Source organism: Manduca sexta, chromosome 22 (genome assembly GCF_014839805.1).
Source record: "Manduca sexta isolate Smith_Timp_Sample1 chromosome 22, JHU_Msex_v1.0, whole genome shotgun sequence".
Lineage (NCBI taxonomy): Eukaryota > Metazoa > Arthropoda > Insecta > Lepidoptera > Sphingidae > Manduca > Manduca sexta.
The window spans coordinates 8576917-8590647 of record NC_051136.1 but is presented as its reverse complement, the minus strand read 5'-3'; the positions used below and the strand labels follow the sequence as shown (position 1 = coordinate 8590647).

The window sequence follows — 13731 nt, the reverse complement described above, 5'->3', positions numbered from 1 at the left end:
TTGTATTCGATTGCACATCGATATTATATATTTATAACATTTGTCAATTTTTATCGCATCTCAAGAGGCCGACCGTTTTTTTTTATAGGGAGTGAGGAAAGAAAGATGAATACTGCTAAACTGTACTTGTAAAAAGGATTCGAAAATTGATTGAATCTCTTCTAACCGAATTTCGACCCCGGCACGGTGGCTAATATTACCGGAGAACAGCCAGCTATAATACAGGAGTTATTATAATGCGTAAGTGTGTGCACAGGTGCACCAAGGTGCACTCTCTTCCCTCACTATCCTTAGTCCTTTCCCTCTTAAAGTCGGGCTACAAGCTGCGAGTGAGTAATTTAAAGATAGAAAAACCCAGCTACAATTGTTTTTGGCTCGATCCCAGACTCTCAGCGCAATTGTCGTAAACATACCGCTTATGAGTAACAAAACTCATAGGTAATCTAGGTAATGCTCTTTGTCCGAGCACTTTGTATCGGACTTTGTTGTCATTACTTCTACGTGACACGAAACGTGTAATAATAATATTATTGGGAATACACACGTGTGAGTGTTTGCTACTTTGCGTGTGTGAGTGAGTACTGAGTCGTGAACTGTCAAATGTCAATACACATTTTCTATGTTTCTTGCGAAGATTTATTATTTTATAAATTTATGAAGTAAATAAGTTTTGAATTAAAATGTCTTTAAAGTTAGAAGCGCCTTTTCTTCCGAAGGAAACCTACGTTAATTATTTGATTCAACAGCTCAGTGAATTTGAGCTTTTAAACTCTATGTATCCTAATCCCGGAGAAATCGTTTTGACTGATAAAAATAATATACAAAATATTGAAGAATTTATTGAAAATAAGTGTGAGTACATTCCGATGCATTTAGATTTTACAATTAATCTTTGTATAAATGATTTTAAACTAGAGGTTTGTGTTAATTTACCCAGCTGTTACCCGGATGAAGAGCCAGATATATATTTACGATGTAATCAATTGAATCGGCAACAGGAAACATGTTTAAATTCAGATCTAGCAGAATACATCAAAAGTATTCATGTAGGAGAAGTATGTCTTTATTCTGTTGTAACATGGTTACAAGATAATATTGAAGATTATAAAATACAAGAAACAAAGTTGAAGAATTTTGACAAAAATAATGTGGCAAAGACAGATCAAGATAAATTTGTTCGAATGTGGATATTTTCTCATCATATATATAATAAGAAAAAAAGAGAAGAGATTGTAAAAAAGGCGAAGGATTACAAGTTATCTGGTTTCTGTTTACCTGGCAAACCTGGAGTAATATGTATAGAAGGAGAGGACAGTTCTTGTCAACAGTGGTGGAGGGATATCAAGGCGATGAGCTGGAAAAAAATTGTGGTACGAAAAACAGAATCACTTGTTATATTTGATAAAGAAAAAATATTTTCTGGTTTTGAAGAAATTCATTTTAAAAGTAATATAAATAACAAACATTCAAATATGAGTGAATTTTCTAAATTTATGCAAGACCATGGGTTAACATCCATATTTTATGAACTTTTTGGATTGTCTAATGAATGACCTTGATCAATAAAAAAGAAGTCAGCCAGAAATTTACATCAAGGAAGATGAAAGAAGAACACTGACGTGTTTTAAAAATAATTTTATTGATGAATAAACTAATGGTGTCAGTTGTGACCATTAAGTTACATCTATTTACATTTTGAGCACCGGCCACATATTAAGACAAGAAAAGTACTAAGTTCAACACATATATTATTAGGAATGGTGGTTTACTGAACAATCTGTATTTGCATAAAGATAAATTGTTGTGAATGTAACATTTACCAATGTATGTTGTTGTGGCCAATAATAACAACTTATTTATGATATTCATTATAATTATTATATTAATTTCACCACACTTATTTTATGGTATGTTTTCAAGCAGAAATATATTCTTACTTTCTAATTTTTAGTTTGTAATATTCTTAGTTAGATTTTTTGTTATTGATTATTATAACAACACTTGTAACAAAATTTCTATCCTAAATAAACACAAACTATTTACTGGTTAAAATTAAGCAGTGTTGCACTAAGTTGGCTATAGCAAAAATAGTATGTCTTGAATTAAAATCAATTTTTGTAAAACTAAAAAATGGTAATAAAATTATCTTAAAACTGTTGTGAAATTGAATTGTGATATTTTAGAATATTTTATTAAATGTCTTCATTATTAAAAAAAAATATTAATGAAATGTACTAATAAAAAAGAAAAATGTATATAAAAAAATTCTCACGTTTTTGCTTATAACTACTTTAATTTTTAATTTAGGGCAAAAAGTTATATAAACATCTTTGTAGGCAAAATAATTTGCTACAAATTATGCCTTAACAATTTTTTGTAAGACGCATAGTTTCCGAGATATTGCGAAAAAAGTATTTTCACCCCAGATTTTTCCAAGGTGGCGGCCGGGGACAATGGTGGCGACCCCACAAACTTGAGGTTAAGCTTCTATTGACCCCCCACACATGTCCCAAAAATAAAATTGCGTCCTCTAAAAAATGCAAAGCTCATGTAACATTTCAATGGGCTAACTGGCGTTTGGCGTGCTGGCAATTTTGATCTGAAATATCCCCTATAGGCTATTTGGTTAAGAATTCCAAATTCAAATTTATAAATGCATCTAAGTGGTAGGTAAGTACATTTGAGTTTCGAAAACAGCCACAAATTTTTTTTCCTCATTAGTTTTTTCTTTGGCGTCTTTCATATCGCACAATGGAAAATATGAAATATCGTTAAGTATATTTTCGAGCTTTGTTTACGAGTATGAGTTCCACCGTGGTATTAGTGCTGCCGAAACTGCCCGAATAATTAAGAATGTGTATGGCGCTGGTGTCACAAAAGAAAACATGGTACGTTTTCCGTTCCAACGTTTTCGTCCTGAAGAGACAAAGATAGGAAGGAATTAAAAGCTATTTTTTAGTTTTAAAGCTACTGATTGATGCACCCGACATAAACTTTGTTAAAATTATTTGTAGCTTATGGTTATGAGTTTCATAAGTTTGTTTCAATTTTGATAGAAGTACTTACTTATTTTTTATTGAAACACTCACGTTCATCGATATATATGTAATACTCTTTGTATATGGACAACGTACTAGACCTGACATTGATGAATTGAACTTGGAATTGAACTGCAATCCATTCAAACTGACTATATTCTGGTCAATATTGACAGCTTGTGGTTGTGTATGAAATTGTGCTCATGATATAAGAACTCGAGTGTAAACTTGGATTTGAATAAAAAATATTAGTTAAATAAGTAAAATAATTTGTTAGTTTTATAACTCTCTTGCTACGTTAGCGTTGTTGTGGTAGGTTTTACAATTGTAATTTGCTGATTATCGCTGGACACTTTCAAACATGTACCCATATACGATGGTGCTCCGTGCCTCTATATTCCATATCAAAAATAAAGAAAATGTTTATTTTCAAATATCATTTGACAGGTAATAGTACAAGATACCTGGTACACTTTTCATCGTTTATTACTATCAAGCTGATTTTTCGTGAGCTTTGACTAGACGCCCAAGTTTTTTCCTTACAGTAATGTTGGTAAATGGTAGCTTAAATAGGGGTAGAAAGGATAAAATATGTTGATTTGACGAATATTAAAAAAATATTACTAACCGAATTTTTCTTTGTTAATTACCGAGATAATTATCTAAATAACGTAAAATAATATTTGGCCTACAAAATATAAGGTTTTGTTAGGGAGTCCCCACTCTCCAACATGTATCATAAACAAGGTCATGAAAAATAATTACTAACCAGCAATTTTTTTTTTATATGTTAGCTAACATTTGCATAGTTTACTACCCACATTGTCCTACAAATTGCGTGGTATGTCATCTTGGTCCTACGCTCAAAACATTGCTCAAAAGTTGTCAATATCGCAGGACTTTTTTTTTATTAGTAACTGTAGGACAAAGGTATCACATGATAGGTTTATATATTTGTCGTCCAAATGACTGATGACTTGGCTGCATGGGCTAGAACTTATTGCCTGCCCAATAAAAGGGCAAAATTTTAAAAAATCACTTGACAGTATTTCTGACAAGTGACAACGTCATGTCAATTGTCAAATGTAATCTCAAATCAAATGGCCTTCGTAGGGTGTTCAACGTATGGATTTACCCCCGAAATTTAAGGAGAGAATAAGCAGGGTGATTTTTTTAGGGGTATCATTTTAAGGTGATTGTGGTTACCATTTTTAAAGGTATCTACTTTTCGATTTTTATATTTATTTTTGCAGTTATATTTATTTGTTGGTCTAGGAATTAAGTGACATCTAGTCAAAGAAAATATAATCACTACGTTATGAATGGTGAGTAAAATGAAAAAAGTTATACTTTGGACATAGGACTTTATATATTTAAAATAACTATCTACGCTTCGTGGTGACTATTTACTTTGTCTATGCTAAGATTATTTACTGGAAATTCTTTACTTTTTATACAATTTTGGAACACCATATTATCATCAAGTATATTATTAAGTATATTCTTACGCGCCGCTATCCTAGCCGATGATGACATCGGGCGTTTCCGGAAGTATTCGGCCATATTCGGCTGCGTGGGCAGGCTGGCAGAAGAGAATATATGTCACGCGGTGACTATTCTATTTTTATCTCTGGTTGGACGTTGTCAAAGAGTCTCAAATTGTATTCTGTAATTAATTTGCAAATATAATGTTTACTGTAAAAGGAGCGTTTAATAATAATTCATACCCAAATATACGTTTGAAAAGTTAGAAAATTTAATAAGAAGAAACCTTTTTACGGGTTTTTTCGAGTTACAATGAAAACCTTTTTTTAATTTAGCGTTGAGGGGAAAAAATTTTTGGAGTTGATAACACTTCGCTTTGCCATTTGCCACTCGACAATCGACATCCGTGATCCGGCATTCGGCAAAATTAGTGTTTGTTTTGCCGGTATGATTTTCAATGTAAATAAAATAATATGATACCATCGGTTTTATGCTCAGTAGACACACAAAACAATTAATTATTGAAATTACGACATAGGTATTTGGCCCAATGAGGGGCTGTGCAAATAAGTGATATATAAGTACCGAAAAATAGATACATAAGCTAAGTTACAGTAAAAGTTACATTTTGAATGCACAATGATAACTCATATCACAGCTATTGTCACCTTTGTGAAGTTATTCTTCATACCTCTGTAGTAAGATATTTTTTATTTCCTTGAAATATTATTATGTCTTACACTTAAGGTGAGCCATTGTATTTACATGTTATTATTTTTCAGTCATTCAACGGACTTTGAAGTGCATAGAAACTGGCTTGCGATCACTTACAATACCTCAATTAATCAATGGTACTATGAATCAACATCAGAATGGACACTTGACTATCCACCTTTATTTGCTTGGTTAGAATACTGTCTTTCCTTGGTGGCTGTGTGGTTTGATCCTAAAATGTTGGAAGTTAATAATTTAAATTACAAATCTGACATGACCGTCCTGTTCCAAAGATTGTCTGTTATTGTTTTGGATATCATTTTCATATATGCTGCAAGGAGGTAAGTGATTTCACATATTATTTTATTATTAAATAGTAAAAATGTACATGGATAAGGCTTTATCGTGAAATAATGTGTTTACCCTTGACAGAAACAAACTATGACTGTACCCTTGGATATCGGAAAATGCTTTTTTTTAAGACAGAATAGTTTTATTGTTTGAAGTCTTTCAATGTAATTTTTTTCTCCACCTTGAGACATATAAAACTCATCAAGCTGCTTCCTTTAGCGATACTCACAATTATTCTAATATACCTCTGTTTGTAGTTTTATGTCAGATGATACTTCAGTAGCAACATAAATACTTAATAAAAAACAACAAAAGGCCTTTTTGATATAGTAAAATTACTTGTTATGTTACATATATATTTAACTGCATCATAACCATAAAAATATGTTTTTCATTACAGCTGTGCCCTTCTAGTCAAGCATAGGATACTTCTGCTGTTTATATTATTAATATGTAATCCTGGTTTACTTATGGTAGACCACATACACTTTCAATACAATGGATTCTTGTATGGAATTTTACTCTTGTCTATATGCAGTATGATAAATGTAAGTACCCGCATGCACACACACTCACACCCTTTATCTTCAAATGGGTAGACAGAGACGCAACTGGTGCACCCACTTTCTGCTGTTCCATGATGTCATAGGGGGTGAATCCATCTCTATATATCCTAAAACCAAGTAGAAAAACCCAATATCACATTCCCGGATCTGGAGGTTGAATCTGAGACCATAGCACTGCAGTCATATTGTAACATGACACACCAAGGTAGTCACTGAAATAAATTTAAGTAAATAATAAAATACAATTGTAGTGGATATTTGCATATAAATACACTCATTTTACACATTTATTGACCTTATGGCTTTATTGAAATGAAATATAAAAATAATATATGATTGTATATTTTTATAGTCTAAAAATTTCAATATTAGGCACCAAGGAGCTTTAATAATCATAAGATTATTGCATACAGCATAATATATTTTATAGAAACATCACATTTATTTTTAAGGGGAAGGTAAAAGCAATGTTGAAGTTTCATTCATATTTCACCTTACAAATTACACTTAACATTAAAAGTATTTTCTTCAGCATAAAAGTTTTCTATAAATACATATTATATTAATTTAAAAATACTCCATTATATTTAGGTTTTTGTTCACAGAGTAATCATCTTCAAGCGGCTTTGTGGTTTGCTATATTATTGAACTTAAAACACATATATTTGTATGTGGCACCAGTTTACATTGTATACTTATTAAGAACATACTGTTTTATGGTTGTATCAGCCGATGGTACAAATACAGCTTGGTACTCATTCTCAATAACAAATCTTCTGACACTGGGTGTTGTTGTAACTGCTGTATTTTGTGTTTCGTTTGGACCATTCTTGGATCATTTGCCACAGGTGGGTTTTATTTTTAATCTATATTTAAGGAGCTTGCTTGTAATTTCACAACCATGTCTATCCATTTTTTTTCCATCTCTAACTACATATAGTTAGAGATGAAAAAAAAACGATTATAATTACTTTTTAATATTATAATGTTATCATACATATTGAATTTGAGAAATTTTTGTTTGAAGTAACAATGTGAAGAAAGAATAAGAATCGGAAAGTGTAACAAATATTTTTAACAAATATAAATATTAGAAATGTGCATCTGCATTAACAACTGTGTATTTGTGTAGTATATGTAGTATAAGAGCAAAATCAAATAGCATAGTTTGTACCAACTATGCTGTTTGATTTTGCTGAAATTTAACAAAGCTAACACATTATCTGCATAACTGTTTTTAGAGGAGTAAGAATAAAAGGCATCAATCAGCACTTAGAAACAGTCACATATTTGCGACAATTGTATTGATTTGTATACTTACTGTAATTTTTTATTCTTCATTGTTTCAGATATTTGCCCGATTGTTTCCATTTAAAAGAGGTTTATGTCATGCATATTGGGCTCCCAATTTCTGGGCCCTTTACAACTTTGGTGACAAGATTATACAGCATTTCAGTGAGTGTAATTCAAAAAGTGTTAATGAGTATTTCTAAAAATAAATATATATAACGAAAAAGTTTTTACGAAATATTGATCGAAATTTTCTATCTTATTTATCAAATTATATTTGTCGTTTTATTCAATTATATTATGTATATAGAACTACATGTATAAAGACAAACAAAAAATCAGATGAGACAGAAAAAAAATAATAACTTTCTTAAAAACGATTTTGTAGCATACATTTATTTTGAGAAGTACTTTAATATAAAGATATATTTAAGGATAGATTTTATCATGAAAGAAGGTTAGTAATTTTGTAGCTTTTATATTAGTATATTTACTGTAACTGCCCCCGTATTATCTCTGATCGTCGTTAAAAGTTTGAGCTTTGAATAAGCTAAATACAAAATAATAATATTACAATTTTATTATTGATTTTGGTAACTATCAAGTATGGTGAAGTAAAACCAATAGGAGAGGGCGCCACAGTTTATGTGCACAAATACTCAGTAAATTCCCATATATTATTTTGAAAGTTTTTACCGAAGTGATGTATGTTTACATTCTTGTAGTGGTGAAACTTGGTTTGGATATAAAGAAGACAGAAGCGTCGATGACTGGTGGATTGGTACAAGAATTTAGTCATTCGGTTTTACCCTCAATAACGCCGACTATAACATTTGTCTTGACTTTTATATCAATGTTACCTGCTTTGATAAAATTATGGCATCTTGGTGCTGACAGACGATATCGCGCCTTAAGTTTTGTGAGGTAAGTTATTAAATTTTTGCCATGATATTTGGTCATGTATTATTATAATGAAAAGATTTATTTACTTCTGCACAGGTGCCTTGTAGTCTGTGCCACATGTTCTTTCATGTTTGGGTGGCATGTTCATGAAAAAGCAGTCCTCATGATATTGATCCCAATGAGGTAAGTAAATTTTTGTACTTTTATTATTTACTAGCTTTTGCCCGCGGCTCCGCCCGCGTTATAAAGTTTTTCAGGCTAAAGTTTTCCGTTATAAAAGTAGTAGTTTCCCGGGAGCCTTTGTTCTTCCCAGGGTCTCAAACTGTTTCCATACCAAATTTCATCTTAATACGTTGGGTAGTTTTTGAATTTAACACGTTCAGGCAGACAGATGCAGCGTGGGACTTTGTTTTATAATATATATTTTTAGAACTTTTTAAGAGGAACAATCCCGTCATACATCATTGTTGCATAACTTTAACCGTTTACGCAGCGCACGCAACGGAAGCTCTCAAAACTAATAATTTTTCCCCGTTTTTGCAACATGTTTCATTACTGCTCCGCTCCTATTGGTCATAGCGTGATGATATATAGCCTATAGCACTCCGGGATCAAAGGGCTATCCGACACAAAAATATTTTTTCAATTCAAACCGGTAGTTCCTGAGATTAGCCATTACTGCTCCGCTCCTATTGGCCATAGCGTGATGATATATAGCCTATAGCGCTCCACAAATAAAGGGCTATCCAACACAAAAAGAATTTTTCAGTTTGGACCGGTAGTTCCTGAGATTAGCCATTACTGCTCCGCTCCTATTGGGTATAGCGTGATGATATATAGCCTATAGCAATCCACGAATAAAGGGCTATCCAACGCAAAAAGAATTTTTCAGTTTGGACCGGTAGTTCCTGAGATTAGCCATTACTGCTCCGCTCCTATTGGGTATAGCGTGATGATATATAGCTTATAGTACTCCACGAACAAAGGGCTATCCAACGCAAAAAGATTTTTTCAGTTTGGACCGGTAGTTCCTGAGATTAGCCATTACTGCTCCGTTCCTATTGGGTATAGCGTGATGATATATAGCCTATAGCACTCCACAAATAAAGGGCTATCCAACGCAAAAAGAATTTTTCAGTTTGGACCGGTAGTTCCTGAGATTAGCGCGTTCAAACAAACAAACAAACAAACTCTTCAGCTTTATATAATAGTATAGATTAGGTGGTGTTCGTGATTTACGCCCGATTGGGTACAATTTCCGGTATAAAAGTTCATTGCATACTTTTCCTGCATAAAAAGTTAGAAAGTAACTTGTAAGATTCTCAACTAATTTGGTAGCGCCTATGTAAAAGTCCCATTAAAAATTCAAATATTTCTTAAGCGCAAATTGCCGGAATAAAAGTACCATTTAGTTAATCCGTAGATTGGTCTATTTGTATCCCAAATTCTATTCTAGATTCGTTAAACAGATTCGCCTGTATTTCTAACAAACATCGAAATATTATCACAAATTGACACGTTTATGATAATTGTGTAAGATTTATGTATAATTGAAATAAATAAATAAATAATGTCGGTGAATATAAGTGACCTATTTGTTTCAGTTTTATTTGCGTGTTGGGCGACATTGATGGTAAATTGTTTTTGATTATATCAACAGTTGGTCATTATTCTTTATTTCCTTTGCTTTATCCAAAGAACCTTTTAGCAATAAAAATATTTATGCTACTAACCCATGCCGCGTTTGCATTTGGTAACATTCCTTTATTATATGATACTAAAGGGAAACCCAAGAGACGTGGTTTTCTTCGTTTACCTATGCTTAATCAATTAGAGTCTTTTTATATTTATGGTCTTATAATATTGTGTCTTTATGAACATGTCATTCATGTGGCTTTGGGTTTGAATAAGACTTTACCATTTTTACCCTTAATGCTAACGTCTGTTTATTGCGCCATAGGTGTGTTTTATTTTTGGATTTACTATTATTGTTATTTCCTGGCGTTTAATGTAAGTAGAGTGCCAACTTTCACTACTGTAAATAGAGAAAATTATAATGTAAAAAAGAGCAAATAAACTATACAAAAGAAATTACGTTTAATATATTTTTTGTTAATTAATCAACTGTTGTTTTATTTAAAGATGGAAACGCATACGCTAGTTAAATAAGTTTTTCATTAATAACACATCATTACCCATTACACATTCGATTCTAATACTTCTTGACTAATTTACCTTCTTTTTTTCTACTAATAAATTTGCATTATTGATTTATAACGAGATTGTACCACGTTACATAAATTTGGACCTACATGGTCTTTATTGTTATGAACTTTACATAAGTTTTGTAAAAAAACGCAGTGATCGCGTAATGTGGGTGCTATACACGCTAAGCTCTGTGGCATGGGGGATTTTTTTTATTGCTTTGACGAGACGACCTTTCCTTTCGCCTGGTTGTAAGCTTTACGACCGTCCATGAACAGTAGAAACACCATCCAACACCTTAAATTACAAATAATTGTTTGGTATTCCACTGCGCTCACAATCCTGAGACATGAGATGTTTATTACGTTCAGTAGGTACACTGGCTACAATGTCCTTCAAATCGGAGCATAACAGTGACTAAACACTGCTGCTTGGCGGCAGAAATAGGCTTTGCGGTGGTACGTACCCAGGCGGACCTACATATGGGAGATCTATCACCAGTAGTAAAGTGCTCTTTAATAAGAAATATTTTGACATACTCGTACTACATTATTTTGCCAACAGATATGGTGGTGAGTATTTACCTCGTAGGTACTTCCTATTTAGACTAGTTTGCAGTAGGTGGGTAGTTACTTGTCAGTTAGAATCCATACCAGGGATGTCATGGATATGAAATTTCGGATCTGGATACGGATATGGATATAGGAATAAAATTATATCATTTTCGGATACAGTTACAGATATGTAATTATTTCAGATTATCCGTTAGTTTCGGATAATTTCGGTTACGGATAATAGATTAAAGTAAAATAAAAATAGTATGTAATATAGTAGGGCGACGATTACTAACCATCGTTCGTCGTCATCGTCGATTACTAATTATCAATGAACTAATTGGGGGACATGGTTATTCGGAAAACCACTTTATTTTGATTGAGATGAAGTTTTAGTGAAGTAGTGCCACAAAATTTACATTAACTTGATTAAACCATGTCCGGATACGGTTACGGTTACAGATATATTTTTATTTCGGATATCCGATAGTTTCGGTTACAATTACGGAGCTCCATAACATCCCTGATCCATACTAATATTATTTTACATAAGTGTATGTGCATTATTTTATTGTGTTGTGTATTAAATTGCCTATTTAGAAGAATAGATTGTATGTTTACCTAATACAGGAAAGTCTTAAAAGGACACGTACATGTGTTTACAATGAATAAAGAGGAGGCGCACGTCGATGTTGGTATGAATATTCATCGTGGACTACAGTTAAGAGCGATGCATATTGCGGGTTATTACTTATTACAGACGTGTTCGGAGTTCTTATACTATGGTACCTCTACTAGTTAACTGTTGCCTAAACAACTTTAACATGTCGCTGGTATTACAAGGTTCTAGGTTATATTTATTTGTACAAATTGAATTATGTGTATCACATGATTATATGTCTTTTTCAGTAAAGAAATTCAATAATTCCGAAAGATGAATAAAGGGAGAGCCATGAATTAATGTATAAATTTTTTACCCACATGAAAATTTTGGAAATAAATACTTAATATTTTTTTTAAAGAAAAAGTACGTGTGGTTAAGTATATTATTATTCTATTTCGACGGTTTTTATTCGTTACCTATTGTATTATCGGAGGTGAGTTGACGAAAACATTGAATTAATATTTTATTATTCCAATATCAATCTTTCCATATAATCTGAATATATTTTCGTTCACACACGAATGGATAGGTAAAGTTATTCGTAATAGGTTGAATCGTTCGATTCATCGGATTGGAAGTTTGAAAATAAAAGTGAAATGGAGCGGAAGTAGTTGTTCATTCAGATTGGTTATTCGGTAGATGGTGTAGGTACACATGAGCAAGTATATAACAACTGCAATCAAAACAAAAATAAATTAATAATTTGAGTATTCTTTATCATTGTATGGTTAAACCGAAATATCGCAGACGCCTTTTGGAATAAGAACATTATGCAGGTGTGCATAGTATCTACCCGCCTCAAGCGTTAGTGAGACTAGTCTCTATTTACATTTCGCCAGTGCTCAAAGGACTATTTTTAGACTTAGAAAACCTTTAAAATATTTACTTACTAATGAAATATACCAGTTGAAATCCCAAGAACTTGAAATATTAGTCTTGCATGCTGCAAGTAGTATTTCAATTAATACCTATAAATAGTGCGTGCCACAACAATGAATTGGCCTAAATAGCCATCGTTTATAACCATAGAAATATTGAACGCAACGACTGAAGTTCGTTAGATCTCAATTGCTTGATGGACTCAGTTGATATCTTACTAATGTTATAAAAGTGTTCGTGTTTGTCTTGGTATGTAGTGCTATCCATAAATATTAATTATAATCGGAACATCTTTTGCTAGATAAAATACCATAGTTAATGTTTAAAATTACGAGAAATAAATACACTATGGAATACGACACGTAATTACTCAAAAGCATCTGAACAGGACTACAGCTCTGCATGGCTACTTCGATGACGGGAAGGCCGAATTGAAATCACAAGGCTTAATTGCTTAGAACACCTATCTATTATCTGCTCCGTAAATGGGGCGGATGTCTAAATGGCACATGTCCTCGCACTTTACTTCATGATGGTTCTAAAACTACAGACGGTACCTATAAAAGCAGAAAATATTGTGAAAATATGAAACCTGATCTTATTTGGTGATCTGTAACAAGACAATAGCAATAATTTCATTAGTAAGTAGGTAATCCATTTTATTGCTGCTTTGAAAAACACCACATAAACGATTGTAATGATCCAATCTCCGATTGAATAAATGTAGAGGACGTACTCTATATGCAATATTTACCACACTCGCTGGTAGGGCACGTAGCATAGTTTACGTCTACGGAACACCGGTTTATGACTGCGGAGTAGATTGAACGCCGCTCCGGGCGAAGGATTATACCCGTTCTGTAGTGTATACGTGCTCTTCGTCCATGTTCTATGCTTCATTTCTGTATCGAAATGAACGAGTTTTTCATTTTGATGCAATGTTCCTGCTCTTGCTAGATTTTATGATTATTAATATAAAACCACTAAATCTATTTATGTGGAAAAGTCAAATATTAAACTATTCACAATAAGAAAGAACGTGATTATGCACATACATTTTAAAAACGTGCAGTTAATAAAGT

General features: G+C 32.5%; 2 protein-coding genes across 3 annotated transcripts; both read left to right on the top strand.

Annotated features, from left to right (window-relative positions):
• The first annotated feature begins 551 nt into the window (after positions 1 to 551).
• Positions 552 to 1944, top strand: LOC115449806 (RWD domain-containing protein 2A). Its single transcript, XM_030177699.2, has one exon. It carries the CDS (start codon positions 681 to 683, stop codon positions 1551 to 1553), a length of 873 nt encoding a protein of 290 aa, XP_030033559.2. The 5' UTR covers positions 552 to 680; the 3' UTR covers positions 1554 to 1944.
• Positions 1945 to 4852: 2908 nt separating this feature from the next.
• LOC115449800 (probable dolichyl pyrophosphate Glc1Man9GlcNAc2 alpha-1,3-glucosyltransferase) lies at positions 4853 to 10471 on the top strand. 2 transcript variants are annotated; one of them, XM_030177693.2, is made up of 8 exons: positions 4853 to 4968; positions 5306 to 5578; positions 5989 to 6136; positions 6760 to 7002; positions 7504 to 7609; positions 8170 to 8368; positions 8444 to 8530; positions 9952 to 10471. In XM_030177693.2, the coding sequence occupies exons 2-8, from the start codon at positions 5475 to 5477 to the stop codon at positions 10421 to 10423; spliced, it is 1359 nt and encodes a 452-aa protein (XP_030033553.2). In that variant the 5' UTR covers positions 4853 to 4968; positions 5306 to 5474; the 3' UTR covers positions 10424 to 10471. The 2 variants fall into 2 exon arrangements, with proteins under 2 accessions (XP_030033553.2, XP_030033551.2); XM_030177691.2 differs by having other exon boundaries at positions 4889 to 5221.
• Positions 10472 to 13731: the final 3260 nt, after the last annotated feature.

What these genes read in the sequence shown, in the direction of transcription:
- LOC115449806 (XM_030177699.2), top strand. Translation starts at nt 681, where the DNA reads ATGTCTTTAAAGTTAGAAGCGCCTTTTCTTCCGAAGGAAACCTACGTT.
- LOC115449800 (XM_030177691.2), top strand. Translation starts at nt 5,163, where the DNA reads ATGATAACTCATATCACAGCTATTGTCACCTTTGTGAAGTTATTCTTC. An exon ending in TTATTCTTCATACCTCTGTA is followed by an intron (nt 5,222 to 5,305) that starts GTAAGATATTTT and finishes ATTATTTTTCAG; the next exon opens with TCATTCAACGGACTTTGAAG. An exon ending in CAAGATTATACAGCATTTCA is followed by an intron (nt 7,610 to 8,169) that starts GTGAGTGTAATT and finishes ACATTCTTGTAG; the next exon opens with TGGTGAAACTTGGTTTGGAT.